Raw genomic sequence first — 20044 nt, forward strand, 5'->3', positions numbered from 1 at the left:
CTTTTACTACAGTACGGAAAGTGAGTACTTTTGCCATCTCTGGCCTCCTTGCCATCACCCTAATCGTTTTTCTAACTTTCTGATCTACAGGTAAGAGGGACTCTCAGTTGATAAATTATTTTCATTAAACAGAGGATAATATGAAAGTACAGGTGATCCGACAAAGATGGATCAAGGGGATTGATCAGAAGTTCTCTATGGAGAAATACTGTGAGGATGTTGTTGGTATACTGGACAGATGGAGATTTTTCTGGGCTTACTGTTTTTATGAAGTTAGTCATCATGGACAGGTGAGCAGATCAGAGATTATGGGTTGTGAGCAAGTACGTGCCAGAGATAGATTTGTAGATTCAGGCCAGGAGGGGCTGTTAGAGCAGGCCGCTTTAAAGATTCACCAGCGAGGAGGAATAAGGAGGAGCTGTTCACAGTCATGGACGATGAGACCAAAACAACACTCGAGAGCTGGACTGGTTATCTGGTTTAACAGAGAAGTCCTGATGCTGTAAATCAGCAATAGAGCGAGAACCAGGAGGTAGTGATCGTAGCCTCTAGATTGGAGACAGAATCAACCAATTTTTTGAAGTACCTTGGGTGACACACAGAAGGGCCAATAGGGTCAACTCAGGAACACAGAGATTTGGGTAAACCAGGAACAATTGGTTCATTTTGGGTTTAATCTCCGGGCCTTAGCGACAGGTGAACCGCTCCTCTTATACTGCACAAATGATGAGATGATAAGGTACACGTGTGCAATCACACAGATATAGGTGAAGCAGCCAGCGGTCTCATGATGATTTCTAGAGAAGAACAACACAACCAGCCCAGCCAGACAATGCTAATCCTGATGATGTTGTATCAAAAACTCTGTACTCTGGCAGGGCCTTTATTTCTTTCAATCTGAAATAATGTATTGATCAAATGAAAAGATCGATTTAAGTCCAGATCTGCAAGGGGAATTAATGATTATATGTTAGCCCATTGTACATTTTTAAAGCCTTAAAGTCACAGGAAATTGGCTGTTCCAACCATCGCATTTCCGAATTCTCCAGAGTGGTGCACGACTTTACACGGGTGAATAAAATGAATTTGATTGGTTGTTTATCAAGGGGGCGGGGTTGTTGTGGCAGAAGGTTCGCAAGCAAGTTTGATTGTGGCCATTTTCTTGGGAGCATCTTGATAACCAGTTAGCAACTTAGTGCTAGTAGGTTCTCACTGGGAAATTCCATTGGGACCAAGTAGCACTAAATTGGTGACTTAGAAACGACACAGTCAAGGAACACTATGGACAGAGGAAACATGCAAGAGGAGGAGAGTTTAGTGTCGGAGGTCGTGGGTGAGTCTCCTCTGTCATACATACGGCAGAAGCTTGGTTTGTTGTAGAAGGCTTACAGCCGTCCATGTTTGAGCCCTGTTCTGTTGGCTCTATGCCTGCTGAAGATCCCCGTGAACACTGGGACGGAACTCAATGGGAAAGTAAATTATTCTTATTTCATATTTCAATCGTACGTATATTAGCTTTGACATATGAATAAAGATGCTATGACCGAAAAAATTTGATTGACAGATGACTGTTGATATATGATTGGCCGAATTTAGGTCTACAAGCTGATGTATAACTAACTGGCCTGCATAAGACAACGAAAAACCCCACCACAGATTTTAAGACAGGATTTAAAAAAAAATAAACCTTTTCTAAATTTTGGCACATTATCCTCTGATAAAGAGTTCATTTATAGACATGTTTAAGCCAGAATGATTTGACATTTAAATATGATTTCCCTACGACTTTAAGGTTTGGTGTTGAAAATACAACTGAGGAATCTTCTTTTGAAAGATTCAGTTATTCTCTGTACATCAATCTTGTCCTCAATAGATGTCTGATTTACGTTGAGGGTTTTGTCACTTCATGTTGCTATCTCCATAACCTTAACCCTGACAAGCTGGAGCAACACAAGCTGGGAATCTAGACTTCTGATGACATTGGCTCTGTGGAGTTTCTCATGCTGATCTCACATCTGTGCCGTCTGCTCTCAGAGTTTGTGTTTGGGAACAAAAGGTCGCCTCCCTAGTCTCACTGAAGTATGCAGCGAGCTGAGGAAGAACAGAGTAACACAAAGACGAGAAGTTCCTCTCTGCCAACTTGCATTGTTTCACTGACTGAACACATCACCGCTGTCAGGATGAAGACGTTGCGCTTTGGGTGTTTCTCTGTCTTTTTTATAAGCCCCTCTTAGTTCTGAGCACAGTGTTGTGACTCCTGTCGGACCTGGTAATGAGCCAGCGGATGTAACAAATAGATAGAGCGGAGAGGAAGAAGTATTCTCTATCTGCAGACAATTTGTAGATGCATGAGTTGACTTTGGAAGCAGAGTTATTCTCTGTCGTCCTTGGAGAAGTTTGTTGTGTTGCAAGTTGTTGCTGGGTGGTGTCAAATGAACTCACTGCTGCTGGGAGAAGGTTGTGCAAGAAGACAGACAGGAAAGCATGTCTGATAGATACCCTTCAATTAACAACCAGTACATGAGAAAAAATAAACTTGCTAAGGCTAATATATAGATAAACTTAGTCTGATGATCAGATATCTTTGTGTTTTCCACTTTATGGTTTTCTTGACAGCTTTTGCCATTGAAGAGTTACTGTGTCTTTGGCCCTGTCCACACGAAGTCAAAACGAACACGAAACGCTAATATTTTCCAGAACGTTTGTCGTAAAGACGGAGACGTAAAATAAATGTGATCGTCCACACGAATGCATGAAAACGCTGCAAAATGTATGCCAGGCCTGTAAGTGGCGCTGTGGTGCCGGAGCAAAAATAGGCGACGAAATGTTGGGCTTGCTCACTAATATTTATACATGGTTGCCCTGCGGGTCCATTTTCGTGGTTCAGTCAAATTCAGGTGCTGAACTATGTCGTCGATATTGCTCTGTTCTTCCTGGAGATATTCCAGAAGAAGAAGATTCTGTTGTAAGCCCGACAGCAGGGTGAGTAGCATGAGCAGCAACCATTCAACACAGTACGGCGCCATTGTTGTTGTGATACTGTGTCGCGCATGCGTGTTTAGAGGCGACGGCATGACGCATGCGTGTAAAAAAAAAATGCAGTTAGAGCTTAAAGATGGAAACGCGAAAACGGTGTTTCAAAATCTTCCCACTCTGAAGGCTTAATAAAAAAAAGATCGTTTATAGACCCCCGAAACGCCGGCTTTGTGTGGATGAGAGGCTGGTTTGGTGAAAAATCTGTGCGTTTAGGCTAGGGTTTGGCTTCGTGTGGACGGGGCCTTTGTGTGTTTCTATTTTTCTAAAGTGTTAGCAGAGGAAGATGTCCCTACAGCGACAATTTAACATGATACTCATTATCTAACTGAAATGTTGCTGCGTTGCTACAGTATGAGAGTAAGCTTGTTGCTGTTGTTACCATAGAGCTGAGGAAATCAGCCACTTCTGGTTAAACCACATCTGTATAATCTCCCACAATGAGACTATTGTGAAGCGTCGCTGCTGGTTTTAAAATTTCCTGGTAAAACGATCTTGCCCAACAATCTTTGCTAATGTTCGTTTCTCTTGGTCACAGATAATTTTTCTGTTACATAGAAAATGTCTAATTAATTGAGGAATAAATTACATTTTATTCCAGAGGAAAAGTTCTGGAAGTTTTCCAGGTGGAACTTTGCTGAACGCAACAGCAGATTTCCATCCCAAAGCACACGCAGGTAGGACACTGGTACCAGCAAAGGTGAAGACATGATCATGTCAGTGGACAGATACTATGCATCTTCTTTGTAAACTTTTTTTGTACCCTCCTGTGAATAGCAGCCATAACTGTCCAACTGCTCTCTGTATCCAGCTATTTTAAACACCCATATGCTTCATAACCTGCGTCTTACAAACTGGATGGAGGTAGGTGCAGGCGAGACCGCCCCACCCTACAAGAAGACATTCCTTATCATCGTGGGAGGTTGATTTTGACAGCCATCTTAGATTTAGCTTTAGTCGGTTTTAGTCGACTAAAACTTAAAAAGGTTTTAGTCTAGTTTTAGTCAGTTTTATGTTAAGTTAATCTTTACAATGTCGAATAACAACCACATTCTCTATCAGACTGACAGCTCTAGCCTAGATACTACAATAGCTTGGTATAGAATGCTGCTCTATAGTTCATCATTGCTGTTGGCAGAAAACTTTGATTTACAGAATTAAAATTAACTTTTTTTATGAATTAACGGCCTGCTTTAAAATAAAGTGTCTCTCAAAAGTTGTTAAATGAGCAGATCTAGTTCAACACATCATATTGGTTAATATAGCAGACAGACAAGCTAACAAAATGTAGAATAAAGGAATGGTTTTAGACAAACACTTCCTGATCTGCCATGAATTATGTATTACACACAGATCCATAAAATCTTCATTGCTCTAAAAAAGCAAAGAACAAAACATTCCTCTTTCTACTTTGGCAATTTTGGCTTTATTTCTTCGAATCTGCCCCTTAGTGACACTGCTCAGGGGTCAAAATAGATTTAAATTAATAGGGTTTTGATATAAAAAAAATACAGAGAGAAACTATATAATTTCCTTGTACTGCAATGGCAATCCAGACCTAAATTGAATTAATATGTTAAATAAAATGTTGAACTATCAAAGGAAACATTTACATCATATTTAAATAAATAGAATTGAGAACAATGAGAGAAATATTTATTGATCAATGTACCTTCCCATCTGGCTCTTTATCCCAAAATAAACAATATGCAATCAAATACTTATTTGGATGTAATTTAGGGATTCCTTAAAGCATGTTTATTATTACCTCTTTTGAGCTAGATAAAATAAAATCTTGATAGTTAGACAAAGTGATTTTTTTACGCATGGCAGAGGATGATCAGCCACATAGTTTATTAAGTAGTGATAGAAGAGCCATAGTGCTGAGAGAGAACCATCAGAGTGCAGCATGAAGCACAGACTCGGAGCTAGGCGCACAAAGACGCATTTCTGCACAAGAACAGATGGAAGATCAGAGCAGTTTTTCAGAGTTGAGCGTGCAGTACGGGACCATGATTTTCTCAGACCCTGTCGCTGCTGCCATGATCTATCTGTGCTTCTGCAGAACGTGTAGCGCTGTACGGCAGGTGGGCGGCAGATCAATGAAGACGCAGCAGCAAGGATTATTTGCTTAGCTGATTACAGCACGATGATGCAGTTTATATGTCTGACTGCTATGTGGGACTAAAACTCAAACCTATGCTAGTGATGTTTTACTCATCAAAGATCCATGTTTAGCTCGTCAATTTTCGTTATTGTTATGAAAAAAAGAGCGTCAACGACATGATTTCATCATCTTCATCGTTGACGAAAACAACATTGGTGGGAGTTGTAATAAAAAACTCTTATATAGAAACATCTTGATCAAGTGATAATTCTCAAAAAGAACAATAGATAAACAATATATATGATAAAAACTAAACTTTTTATCATTAACCAACGAGTAAGAAGCAGAATGTTCCTATCAGCGTGTTAACAAATAACCTTTTAGACGCAGGCTGATATGTTTTCAGAATTCGTTTTTTTTTTGCTAATATCGGACGGATTTCTGATATCAGCATCAGATCAGGACATCTCTTGTCAGGAGTTAAAACTTTGAGATAATCTTTGAGCTCTTTGTAATGACTTGTTGTGGCAAACCCTAAACATGGGAGCAGCAGATAGGACAAATTAAAAATATTTACTGTAAAAACAAAACAAAAGATACAGTACTAGATTTTGCAAAGCGTCATTTGGTAAGGTACCATGAGAGGTACATGAAAAAGTATAACAGTTTTTTTGTTTACATATACTTATATATATCTGATGCTACCTAAATAACATTTCTGTGAACTTCCTGTTTGTTTTTATTAGGTAGCTTCTGAAAAAGAGGTGAGAGTGTAGATGTCTGCCGACAAAATAAGACAGAAAAACTGCGGTATACTCAGCATAAAACAGGAAATAAAATCAGTCAATGTGGTGAATTTTGCAACGTTTTTTTCAGTTTTATTTTAATTTCCATACAATATGTGACAATAGATACTGTTATCCCCACAGAAGGAAGGATAAAATATGATCCAGACCAGGGTTGAATATGTAAAGGATTCAGTTTTTGAGAATTTGACACGACTCCAACAGGTATGAGAAGATATTAGGGTGTTTGAGGATCATCCGACAGTCAGATAAAACATCAAGGGAACAATAAGTAATAAAAACACCCTCACAGAGTTGATTGATATCTAACCGAGGGCAGTGCTTAAAGTGAGAAACTAATAGTGTGCTGGTGCTCAACTTAAAGTTATATAAATACAGAATAGAAACATGGGTTATATTTGTAGACAGATCCTTCTATTGGTTATTTTATTCTACAGAAATTAGAGAGAAAAAAGCTACTTCTATAGTAATTATAGAATTATATCCTGTAACTAATTATGCCCATTCCATATTTATTAGCTATATAATTATATTACAATTATTGAAGTTGTTAGCTGATTATAGAAGCAAATCATGACAATGTCACATTTTAAATAAAAATAAATGTTATCAAAAAAAGTTATTTGTCATATTCTCTTTGAGATGTCCAGAAATTTCAGCAAAATCTCAGTTTTCTGTTCATAGGAATGCACAACATAAAATGCAGATATAGGAGGGTTATTTATGTATATTTCATTAAGTCTCCAGATAATTCTAAAGAGTGTTTATTGAATGAGTCTTAGATACATAGTACATTTTATGCATTGTACTTTATTTATTTCCTCCTTGTTGAACCCCTCTTGAAATAAGTTGTCTTGGTTGATTTTCCTCCATGATTGGTAAAATGAAGTTATCTTGTGTGGAAATATATTAACTATTGTTGGTGCAAAGCTTGTTCTCTTCCTTGTTGCAGCTTTTTACACAACAATAATATTGAAATGTTGTTTTGGAAATAAAGAGAAACAGACAGATGCTGTATTGTTAATTTTTCAGATTGGGGAACGACAGATTAATTGTGCTCAGGGCCCCCAAATTATTAGAACCGCCCCTGATCTTACCTTTTTCTGAAAATATGTCACAGGAATTGTTGCATCTGGCTGCAGTCTGGAACAGAGTTTAGCAATGCTACCTTGCAGCAAGAAGGTTTCGGGTTAGATTCCTGGCCTGGGCTCTTTCTACTTGGATTTTGCATGTTCTCCCCATGCATGCATGGGTTCTCTCTGGGTACTCCGGCATCCTCCAACAACCCCCAAGAAAAAAATACTGTTAGCTTAATTGGCTTGTCTAAATTGTCCTTTGGTGTGAGTGTGTGTCTGCATAGAATGCTGACCAAGGGTATTCATAAGGTGTAAAGGTACCCATCACTGGCCTCGATTTAAACCCAAATTATGTCCAGTTTGGACCTTCATCCCTTCTGCACAACTTTCAGAGTACATTCTTTTTAAATGTATATCAATGATATAAAAATATAGGGAAATAATTGTTTTCTTTTTTTTGTTTTACAGGTTCACAAAAGTGACGAACTGTGGTGGAGAATATGTGAAAGTGAGCCTCTTCAACATTTATACATATCTTCCTCTTTCATCCAAACCATGACTTTCTCCCTTGTTGCTTTTTTTAAACAGCGTCTGCTTGCCTAACTTCCTGTTTTCTGCCACACAATCTTTTTCTGTAAAACTGTATGGTTAGGGAAGACCTGATCTGGTGCTACAAAGACAGAAATAACAAATCAAACAGTCAAGCGTAGAGATTCGGGAGAATTTCCTTTTATCTGGATGATTAACAAAACCATAAAATGATAAAATGTGTTTTAATATATTTTTAGTGACTTTACTTGCATTGACATTAACCTTTAATCTTTATACCTTAGTCCTTAGGACCTTTTTCTGACTTCCATTCAGTGAAGTAACTACATAAATGTTCAGCCCTTAAATCATAAATCTATATCTAACAAGTAATCCAAGACATGGGGTGGGGTGCTGCAGTAGGACCAGACTGTGGTCCCTATAAGCTCCATCATTCTACAGAGGACCCAAATAGACGACATAAATGTGTACCAACACACGCTGACATACACACGTCCTCTTGCTCTGTTTTGAAATAGTCCTGGCAGGTTTCCCAACTTTCTGGTTCTCTGTTTAGAGGGAGGAACCATCAGGCTGAGGGGGTGGGAAGTGTCAGGCTGAACCATTCCCAGCTCATCCTCAGCATTAAATCCTAACATACAGTAGCTTCTTTTGCTTGTTTTGGTTTTGTATAAAAACACAATAAACAAAGGCTGCTGAGTGATGTCCCCATCTCACAATGACGTTGCCGGGGTGACGAGGCCAGCACTCCAGCGTTCTGGGGTCTCGCTTCGGGCCTTTAGTGCCGCTGCTGTGATGCCAGTGTGGGAATGTCGGAGATGTCTGTCCTACCTCCCTCTCCCTTCCTAACTGTTTGTCCTGTAATATATTTTAAAAAAATCAAGCAGGGAAGGCTCCACTTTATCTGCAGACAACATGCAGCAAACTAACAACTAAGCTTCTTGTTTTTCTTTTATTTTTGGTTTGAAATTCTGGATTTCTGTCTAATTCTCTGCCTGTGATGCCTTTAAGTTCTCCAAGGAGATGTTCTCGTTGGAGCCACCGTCGGAAAAAATGAAGAAGCAGCTGGAGGAGGAGCTTAGGCTGAGTCACTCCAACCTGAAGAGCCATGCCTGGTACCATGGGCCGATACCCTGGGAGGTTTGTTCTAGCTGCATAAAGATATTCAGTTAACTTTTATCTTGAGCTACTGAAAAACAGTAATATTAGCTTCAGATTAATAATAAAGGTCAGCATGCGTTTCTATATACTAGAAATATGTCATGAAAATGAGTAAAACCTCATAACAGAAGATATTGTGATACTAATCAACTAGAGGACTCAAGTGTAAACAGACAATAAAACTTTTCAAGAACTAAACTAAATTATAGACAAAATGAGTTTGAAGCCTTCAAAATGGAGCAGCTTGTAGAACCACCTTCATCAACGTGATTCTCAGATGTTTTTGTCCTTCTCACATTGTTGTGGGGAAATTTTCCACAGCTCAGCTTTTGTAAATGTCCTATCTCAGATTTTTATGCTTAAACATGGGTGGGCAACTCTAGTCCTTGAGGGCCAGTTTCCTGCAACATTTAGATTCATCCTTGGTCCAACACACCTGAATCAAATGGTTTAATTACCTCCCCAGTATGCAATCAATTTCTCCCGAGTCCTTTTAATTATCTATTTACTTGATTCAGGTGTGTTAAGTCAAGGACATATCTAAAAGTTGCAGGATACAGACCCTCCAGGACTGGAGTTGCCCACCCGTTTTAAAAAGTAGTGTTGTGTAGATGCCATTTTTGGACCCCGACACCGATACCATCTGTTTGAAATTGATGTGTTATATGCGTATATATATGAAGAACTGCATACTATGTTAAATAATAGCCAATATGGCTTTGTCCAGCTGCAGCCTACCTTTGTGAAGCAGGAAAAAGATAATACAAAGTTAACTTTTTATTGCCTACCTGGAATGGGTGACAANCTTTGTGAAGCAGGAAAAAGATAATACAAAGTTAACTTTTTATTGCCTACCTGGAATGGGTGACAAAAGTTGGATAAACTTTTGGCTCTCACAATGGTATCGGTGTCCTATTTGTTGGTACTTACTGATACCACCATTTTAGTGCTGGATCGGGGTAACACTATTAAAAAGTTTCAGATTTGGACTTTATATGAGATTACAGTATTTTCCTATTGATGAGCCACTTTGAGCCAAGCTTAAACTGTGACACAGACTAAAATACTTTTTGAACATGAGTTCACGATCACTCAGACAACAAAGAGCCCGCTCCTGCATCTGGAGGAAAAGGTTTGAATCCCCACTCCTCCACCACCGTGTTTTACAGTTAGTAGATGTGCGTACATGCTCATACGTTTTCTCCAAACAAGCCTCTGTGCATTTTGGTGAAACATCACTATTGTTTTATGGTCTTTCAAGGATATTCTTTTTAGCTTAAAGATTATTTTTCTACAACCATGCATGACTGTTATCAGTTATAAATATTTCACCTTGAGACCTACAGAGCTGTTGTTTTTTTGTCCCCTTATATTGCCCATACATCTTGCAAATGAAACAAGGTTTACTTCCTTTCACACAACTCTATATTGGTTAGCAGTCAGACAGACTGTACAAACCATAAACCATTGCATGACTCATTGAGGGCTGTGGGAAGTTATGAAATTAAAACATGACCACCTACTTGTTTGCAACTAAATGATATTGATTTTCAAACAATCCAGCTTAAAAAAAAAACATTTAAATGAAACTGCAAACCTCTTCTAAAGGAAACAGTCTTTGCCAACTGTAAATAATGCATCTGGCTGTCAATTATAGCTCAGTAAAATCAATCAGATCACTACTGAATCAATGCCAGTTAGACCCGTGCCCAAAGTGGCCTTCCTGCAGAAACCAAAGTTTAAATGTTTAATGTCTATAACAGTAAACATCAAACTTAGCCTCTGCAGCCTGGTTGGTTTGCTTTAATGCATAAACTTATCCGCTCTCACTTAGAGATTACTAGGTAAAGTCTCTGCAGTGTTTATTAGTGACCGCAGTAAGAAATACAAATCCTGTGCTGCATTATTAGATTTTAATTTGAGGGATTGTATTAGTTGTTTTTTGATAGCAAATGTTTTAAATTAGGTTAACAGCTTCTAGATGGTTTATAATTAATTTATGCCACAAAAGTCTCCTAGTTTTAATACAATAAACCACACAAATCTGGAATGTTAAAAGAAAATTATGGGTTTGAACCTGCATTTAGAGTGTTTTACCAGCAGCGCAATGCAGCAATTTGACCACAAGAGGGAGTCCTTCCCACACCTAAGCTTATTGCATGCCCACTCTAGTAATAAAATACTGATAAATATTATGAATTCTTATTCTCCTTATTTATACCAGATAAATTGAGTCATATTTTGATTTAGAAATAAACAATGCTGGTTCTTAGGAACAAGAATATAATGAGGAAATGGGGTACATTTTATATTCTTTTTAAGAAAACAGTTTTTTTTGTGTACAGTAACTTGTACTTTTTTTGGAGACATTAAATCTGTCATATTTTATATTTTTTATTTGAGGAAAGTTTATTTAGGACCAAAGCAAAGCCTTTTAACAAGAGTTGAATTTTGTTTTTACTCTTATAAGACCAATAAAACACTAGAAACTGATATATATTTATTTGTTTTTGTTGCTTTGGATGGCTTGAATCTTTGCAGGTGTCAGAAAGTTTGCTGGTGAACGGAGGAGATTTCCTCCTCAGAGACTCAAAGTCCATAAAGGGCGGCTTCGTTCTCACCTGCCGCTGGGAGCAGGAAACCATTCACTTACCCATCAGGAAGACGGTGATTCAGGCCGCTGAGGCTAACAGCAGGACCAAGTACAGCCTGGAAGGAGAGGCCTTTGACTCCATCCCAGATCTGGTTCACTACTATGTGGGCAGCCGGGCGGCTCTGACGCTGCGCAGCAGAGCTCAGATTAACCAGCCGGTGAACAGAAGGCTACCGCTCAGTTTCCTGGAGACTGCCTTTAGAGGACCATCCAACCAAAGGGAGCTAAAGGAGGACAGGATGAGGGACAAGCTGGTCTGTCCAAGCAGGTGGAGCTTCACTCTTGTTTCTGCATTATTTCATTATCCTCTATGAGTTTGTGTTCTTTTCCTAAATTAATTTACCAAACCTTGCTGTGCCTCCAAAAACTAAATAATCAGAATCAGATTTATTTGAGATCAAAAGATCAAATAAGGAACCCGACTTTTAAGCACTAATGGCCTAGTTTCAGACATTTGAAAGTGTTATACAAAAACTTTAGATAAAATAGAATGAAGGATACAAAAAGAAATATGTGTGTCTATGTGCAACTTTTATTCTTAATAAAAAGAAAATGAGGTTCTAGCCATGCAGCATGATTATTTTGTTTAAGAGCAGAATAGCTGACTATTCATTGTGATTAAATCAGAAGTAGAATCAGAAGAAAATGTCGCTTTTCTGGATTTCTGTCTAATTTCTGTCTATTAGCCAAGGTAATCTTTACTGTAGACCTGATTGTTTGCTGAAGTTTGCATCTTTCCTGTTATGTTAATGAGCTAAACTATAGAGTGACGGATGAGAGAAGAAAGAACTAAATATTATGAGTATAGAGAATGATCAGTGGCTCCTGTAGAAGGTTGTGCTTCCTTATTTGCTGCAGGTTTGATTGTGAGACGTAGAGAACAATGTTAGTAAAAAAGCAGGGGTATCTAAGAACTGGATATGATCCACACAAAAATCTCTGTACTGCAATCCACAGCAGATGCCTTCCCTCCCTGTAGCTACAGACCACTCAGGACAAATTTCCCCTAATGATGTCATAAAATGGGACCATTAATGCTGCTTATTTTAATTTGTTTGTTTCTGTGATTTATTCTCCTTACAGTCCTTCCTCCCTCCAACACAAAACTACAGGAACTGATGGGAAACACGACAGTTCGACCCTGAGTCCTGCAGGAGTTTCTTCACACAGTGAGTTATTCTTCCCTTTAGTCTGCTTGTTATCTCTGATGTACAACATGTCAAAGGTTATTTAATGGGCCTATTTGATCTATTGGTCTTTTGTCCTTCCTAAAAAATCTACATAATCTTATTTAAAATAAAAGACTAAATCTTTAAAGATTTGCCAAGTCATGTTTTTGAATGAAAACAGTGTTGATCCTGACACAATTAGCAGACATAAACATTGTTTGCTGTCGCCATCTGCTGGCTGTACTTATCCTTACATACGACAACTTGGCAGCCTCCAGGCATTTAGGTCTTGCTTTTATAAACATCAAACATCATCCATTATCTCTTACTTTTTCTGCTATCAATTTTTTTGTACTTTATCACATTTGATCTTGTACTTTTTCTCTATTTTCACACCTCCTCTGGGGAAATGCTCACCTGCTTGGCTCCATTATTTCCTAGATTCCTCATTGTATCTCCAGTCACATGGCCTCCATCCATTACCTGACACCCTAGACAGGTCACCAGTCCATCGCAGGGCAACACAGAGACAAACAAAACATAAAACCATTCACACACACCTAAGGAGAATTTAGAGAAGCCAATTAACCTAACAGTCATGGTTTTGGACTGTGGGAGGAAGCCGGAGTACCCGGAGAGAACCCACGCATGCTCATGGAGAACATGCAAACTCCATGCAGAAAGACCCCGGGCAGCAGTGCTTAAAGTCCATAACAGTAGGAAGACTTGTGAGGAACAAAAGGTTCAGCAGTGACCAGCTGGTAGGAAAACACCTCGCTGCTTCTCTTTCTTACCACATCATAATCAATTAAAAAGTTTTGAAGGCTGTTTTACTTGGTTGTTCAGATTAAATTAAAAAATTTTGCCTAAATCAGTATTCATTATTTGTCCTCATTCAAACAGCTCCTGTAGGATCCTTTTAATTTGGCTCGGATAAAGATTTTGCTTCATATATTAATGAGGTGTTGGATGTTGCGGTATTGTCAAAGCTGATTTCCATCTTGCTAGCTGCTATCACCTTCTACCGGCACAGAATTGGGACAGATGTCGATGGAAAATGACATCAGTTTGCAAGTTCAGGAAGAATTACATTTAGGACCGTGTACTGGTGAGACCAAATGTTACTTTGAATGATTTATATGGGGAAAATCTGAGGGCTTATATCTGTTTTAAAAATTATGACCTGATCAATTCTTTAACAAGAAAAGAACAGATTTGTGCCACATTTTTCTGCCTTTTGATTAGAGCCAAACATTTTCAGCACAGTAGCTCCCCTCAACAGTCCTTCAGCACTCTTGCTTTATTAATTTTGCTACAGTAATATTAATTAACACTCTTGCCCTAAGCATGGTTTTAAGTCGTTAGTTTGAAGTTTTGCTGAAAACTTTTTTTTTTCTGTGTTTTGCAAGTATTTCAAAACAGATTTGGTTGTGACAGAATAAAATGCAGTTAATGTAAAAATAGCTTGATTAATGCCAAACTAAGCTGCTGTTTGCTCTGTTGTCAGTATGTGTCAGTAATTAAGAATTTTAATTAAGATTCCAGTTCTAGATCCAGCTCTAACAATCCACCTCTTCTCTGGATATTGATCAGTTCATTCGTCCTTAAATCCAAATACTTATAGTTTTGTTACAGTGTTATGTCATTGGAGGGTTTGCCTCCAAACGGGTTTAATAATTAAAAATAAAACATCAGCTTTAATGACAAATGTTAGGATGAAATGTAATTTTTGGTGAATTTTATTAAATTAGACTTATCCTTCAGTGATTCATACATATACAGAGACATTTTGCTTTTTATAGGAACAAGAAAAACATCAGGCTCCCTTTTCTAAGGCAGTTTCTATAGAATAAAGCTCAGTTGTTTCAAAAAAACATTTACATTTTCTTTAAACACGTTGCTAAAATATCACTGAAACAAACCATAAAGAGCTTATCCTCTATAGAACCACTTACTTGTTATTACAACAAATTTTTTTAGGTTCTTATACAACAAAAACTCTAATTACTCCTGTCTAAATGCCTTATTTTACCTAGAAATACATGTTCCCGTATCAAAAACATATCTTAACTCAATTGTTCCTTAGGAAAATAAAAAATTGAAATAATAAAAACTTACAAATTACAACGAATAAGGGAATTATGTTTGCAAAAAAAGTATGATCACTTTTCTCAATACTATTTGTCCTTCATATATTCCTCCTTCAGATTCTATTAATGTTTAACAAACTCTAAACAATAAATCTGCTACTACTGTTTATGCTGCTGAGTACATTTCACAACATTTCACAAAATAGCATATCTAATTTATATTTAATAATATTAGTAAATTTTGTTTCTGATTGTTCTGAATGCATGATTTAAAAACAAAATATTTAAATGAGGAAAGTTGTATAATCTAAACACTAATTTGCACCTTTTCATTAATTCATTCATTTTCATTCTTCTTTGTCTTTGCTTCTGTGAAATACTGTCCTTCATTTGAAATCACCGTATACAAGCCGCAGTGTTTGAAATGATCAAATATATTTGCTTCAGCCTGGAAGCATGTTCATCATTCCTCTTTAGCTTTTCTTCTATAAAGAAGACTCCTCCAGAGAAACTTGACGAGATAAATAAGAACAGTAAGGAGTATCAAAGCAATGGTAAGTAGAAATGCCAGAACATCAATAGAGAAATACTGGATCATGGACATCTTGTAAGACTCTGTCCTCAGATGGGCTGCTCCTTTATGCCTCATAACAAACTCGATCCAGAAAATGGCTCGGTCCAGAGGTTTCATCGGCTGATCTCTGTGAAGACTGGACAGCTCCTTCATCTTTTCTCTGTAGGAAGGTTTATACAGAACCTCCTTCAGGGCATCCAAGAAGATGTCTTTATTCACAGTTGCAATGTCAAGGACTTTGGCCACTCCTCTTGATGCCATTCTGAAGAAGTTATCTTGCTGATCAAACATGAGAGGCAAACCAACCAGAGGGACTCTGTGATAGATTGCCTCTTGCATTCCATTAGTGCCCCCATGAGCCACAAACACTTTAGTTTTGGGGTGACCCAGGAGATCATTTTGGGGTAACCAGTCCAAGAGTAAGGTATTGTTTCCGAGTGTGGATGGTTTCTTTCCTTTGTGCCTCCAGATCACCTTCTGTGGAAGTTCTGCAAAAGCTGCAGCAATGTCCTCAGTGAGGTCTTCAGGAAGATGTTCCACCAATGTCCCCAATGTCATCACTATGACACCATGTTCTCCTGAACTCTGAACAAAATCCTCCAGTTCTGTAGGGAGAGGTTTGGAGGGTTTGCACTGGAACCCTGACATATAGACAATGTTTGGCATTGTTGGTCGTGGAAACTCGAAGGTGAAGTCGTTTCTCATCAGCCAGACGTCAGCTGCTTGAAACAGCTCCATGTAATGAACGTCTTTGCCAAAGTAACGATGGACAAAGGGGGGATAGAGTGGATCGTCAACGTACCAAATTTGGAAACACGTAAAGATGTAGTAGAGAATATTTTCAATCCTTTGCATAAACGTCATTCTATCAGTCAGCTCTGTTCCTGGTATGGGGATATAGGAGAGAGGGGAAGGTGCAATAGCTTGATGCGCCTCACCCTGAATCGTCCATCTGACATTAAAGACAAGCGGAAGACCCAATCTGTGACCTAAAAGCACACCTCCACCTATTGTAGGATCAGTAAGAACCAGATCATATTTGGCATCACGGAGACTCTGCATCATTTCTTTATCTTCAAATATATTTTCCACCATTTGAAGCACCTGCTTACCCATTTGATAAAAGGTTTGCAATAGGTCATACTCCAGGGAAAGGCGAGACCACAGTGAAGAGCCGTAACGTCTCATTTTTATTGTGTTCATGACATAAGTCCCAAAGTTCTGCTTGTCGAATCCAGCTGGGGAATTTATAGTGATAGCTTTGTAGTGAGGGGAGTTTGGCTTGATGTACCAGGTGTCTGAAGGACGCAGGACTGTGACTTCATGGCCTCTGGCGTGAAGCTCTTCAACAATGACGTTCATGTTGACCCAGTGGCTTCCGTCCACTGGGAACACCAACACCTTTCCTCCATTTACTGGCGGTGATGAGCAGAGCAACACTGCTAGTGTCAGCAGCGTCAGTTTGGTCATCTCTGGAAGAAATCCTAGTGGGAAATGCAAAGATGTTAGATTTAAAGCTCTCGACAAAAGACTTCCTTCAACAAGAAGACACCAGAATAAATTACTGAGACCTCCAATATCATCTATAGCAGGGCTGCAACTATTGTTTTTATGCTAATCAGTTAATCTGTCAACACAATTTTTGGTTAATAGATTTAGAATTTGCGTGAAAAGGGTGCCTTAAAGAAGATTTTCAAACAGAATTATATTATTTAGGAAAACATTGGTCGTTTCTCAGTTCACAAGAATGCGAATATGGACATCACCACATTCAAAGCTAGTCTGGAACTGTGTTTCGCCTCATTATATTTATAATCTCTAGATAATAATAAAGTATGACTTTTTCATTTAGTTTTGGGGGGGAAAAAACAACAAAAAAAGAACACATATTGACAAAAGGCCATTCTTTGGACTGACGAGAGAAGTTTAGAGGCTATTACATCCAATGTTAAACTTACACAGTATTTTAGTAAAAGGAAACGCAAACATTACACTAATGTAATGGTCTGGGCCTGTTTTCCTGTTTCAGAATATAAAGGTCTTGCTGTAAAACAGAATTAATTAGGCAGAAAATGCTAAAGATCGTCAGTTTATTATCTGGAGCTCCAGCATATTCTGGTTTTACAGCAAAATAATCATCCAAATGACTCTGTTTATTTTATCTCTAAGTGTTTTTTTGGCGGCCTTGTGAGCCTAGGCTTAAATCCACTTAATATGTTTTGAAAGGAACTTTAAAAGACGGCTTCGGCTATCAAATCTTCAAATACAGCTAAATGGGTGACCAACGTGCTATACTGAAAAGAAAAAAAGAAATAAAGCATTAAATAGTAAAGATAAAAACAAAACAGCTAAAATATGGTTAAAAATGACATTCAGACAATCAAATCAATAAAACTGGGTAAAAGCTAAAAGGAATAAATGATGATAAATAAATGAATAAAAATAAAATAAAGGCTGCTATCTTGCTATGTGTTAAAAGCCAATGCGAGACGGTGGGTTTTGCAAGAGATTTAAAATGGTCAGAGAAGAGGCCTTTCTGATTAGCTAAGGCTGGTGTTCTGTCAGATCAGCATACACCGTCAGAACAGCATACCTATAGTCAATTCGAATGCACTAGACGTCAGATTTGAGTTTATACCTTTAGTTTTTTACGAAAAATAGACTTTAAACTACCTCAACGGGTGTGTATCCCTTTAGACATGTAAAAAAAATTCCAGAGCTTTGAAGCTGCAACAGCGAAAGCGTGGGCCCCTCTGAGCCTATGCTTAGTTTTAGGCTCTCTCAGGATTAATCTGTTCTGCAGCAATATTACTCTTTCTTAACTATAATCTGTGTCTAGCTGACCCACCTCAACATCTAAGGTTTTAACTAAATGTCATTTAATTGATAAACAGTGTAGTTTTCAAAAACAACATCTTGTCAAACTAAAATATAAAAAATATAACGAGGACTTAAAGATTTTGGGTAGGCTGGAATAAACTAGAGGTATTTAGCTTTTCAAATTGCATTTTAAAATTTAGCACTTAAAGTTGCTACTTGTAAGAAACAAATGTAAAACACAGAGTACCAAATAAACATAAATACTGTACAAGAAAAAAGGTGAACAAGTGTAATTTCAAACTTCATTTGGTTAATATTGTTTCCATATGTGTGTGTATTTACATGAACTCCGAAGAAATGTTTAATGTAAATAAAAGCTTTATGTCTGAAGAAAGATTAAAATCTTTTCCCCTTATTAATGACTGCTTTTACCATACCACTTTGTCTATAAAGTACTCTAAAGCAGCAACAAGGCCAACCAAACTGCTGTAGGATATATAAAAAAGGAAAAAGCTATAAAAATACATAAAAGAGTCAAGATAGAAAAATAGCCAGTCACAATAGGAAGTATAGTTCAAACGATGAGGTCAAGAACAACCCATAAAGGTTCAAAGGCAATGGATCAAAGTGTGTTTTTAAACAAGACTAAAAGAAAAAACATAGAGGTAGCCTGTGTTACATGATCACCTTGTTTTGGACCTGCAACAGAGGAAGCTCTGCAAACACAGAGCTTATATCTGGTTCATGGATTCAATTACGCCATTTGATTGGCTTATCTTTAGAGAGAGCTGTGGGACATACAGTATACCTGCCACAGATAAGGGAGATGAGAGGGGGCAGAACTATTAAAGAAAAAAAAATCATATTTAGGTGATTTTAAAATGTAGGGATGTCAAAATTGGAGAAATATTCTCTCTCTTAACAGTTTAAGTTAAAAATCAGGTATCTGAATTTTGTGCCGGTTGTAAACATGCAACAGTAGTCTGGCTTATTCCATAAAGATGCAGATTGTCAAGTTTTGATCTTATAAAACTATTTTTTTTACTGTCTCCATGTTTCTTGCTGACAGATTGGGGTTCAGTCGAGACAGTCATCTCAACTAAAAAAATGGAATCTAGGAGTCCAGTTCATATTCACTGTGTATTTTTATTTGACTGACATTGGTATCTGTACACAAAATTGTAAACCTGAGACAAAAAAATCAGCTTAGTTTAAAGAAAGAATTTAATGAGTTTTTCACAAAGCGATTTTTGTGGTTCAAAGAATCTAAATGTCCAGTGATTTAATTTAGTATCCTCTGGTTTGATTATTTAGATTAGATCAAAAATCCTGATGTTGCTTTCTTTTTGTAAACACATTCATTTTTGAATAGATACGGCATTATCAAATTAAAGACTTAAGACATTTAAAATATTTTACATGTTTATATAAATTAAAGCAATCTAAACCAATTAAAGAACTGGAAAAATTAGATTATGGCTAAATAAAGCAGATTAAGTAAAGGTTGGATTTAATGCTTAATATTAAAACTTGGCTTAATTTTTTATAAGGTTTCTCAAACAAAAGACAAGGATGTCTAAGGACATATTTGTTATTCCTTTTTGGCTTTTCTTTGGTGAAACATTCGCCTCCAGATACATTTGCCTACAGAAAGAAAAATAGTGAAGAGTAGCAGAACAGTCCCAAACAGGAAAGCCAAAACATCAACAGAGTAGTATTGAGTTTTTGACATCTTGTAAGACTCTGTCCTCAGATGGGCTGCTCCTTTATGTCTCATAACAAACTCGATCCAGAAAATGGCTCGGTCCAGAGGTTTCATTGGCTGATCTCTCTGAAGACTGGACAGCTCCTTCATCTTTTCTCTGTAGGAAGGTTCATAAAGAACCTCCTTCAGGCCCTCCAGGAAGATGTCTTTATTCACTGTTCCATAGTCCAGGACTTTGGCCACTCCTCTTGATGCCATTCTGAAGAAGTTATCTTGCTGATCAAACATGAGAGGCAAACCA

General features: G+C 37.7%; 1 protein-coding gene and 1 pseudogene across 2 annotated transcripts in view; one reads left to right on the plus strand and one right to left on the minus strand.

Annotated features, from left to right (window-relative positions):
- Positions 1 to 20044, plus strand: part of LOC107096601 (SH2 domain-containing protein 3C-like) — a 67311-nt gene that overhangs the window by 19214 nt on the left and 28053 nt on the right. For both annotated transcript variants that reach the window (XM_015393332.1, XM_015393333.1), the window contains 4 exons: positions 7491 to 7530; positions 8583 to 8711; positions 11274 to 11653; positions 12469 to 12554. In XM_015393332.1, the coding sequence (XP_015248818.1) occupies positions 7491 to 7530; positions 8583 to 8711; positions 11274 to 11653; positions 12469 to 12554 (635 nt within the window). The remainder of the gene's footprint in view (positions 1 to 7490; positions 7531 to 8582; positions 8712 to 11273; positions 11654 to 12468; positions 12555 to 20044) is intronic.
- The window catches only part of LOC107096602, a 23622-nt pseudogene continuing 17852 nt past the window's right edge, over positions 14275 to 20044 (minus strand).

The sequence above is a fragment of the Cyprinodon variegatus genome, unplaced genomic scaffold, assembly GCF_000732505.1.
Source record: "Cyprinodon variegatus isolate N-32 unplaced genomic scaffold, C_variegatus-1.0 Scaffold636, whole genome shotgun sequence".
In the NCBI taxonomy this organism is placed as follows: domain Eukaryota; kingdom Metazoa; phylum Chordata; class Actinopteri; order Cyprinodontiformes; family Cyprinodontidae; genus Cyprinodon; species Cyprinodon variegatus.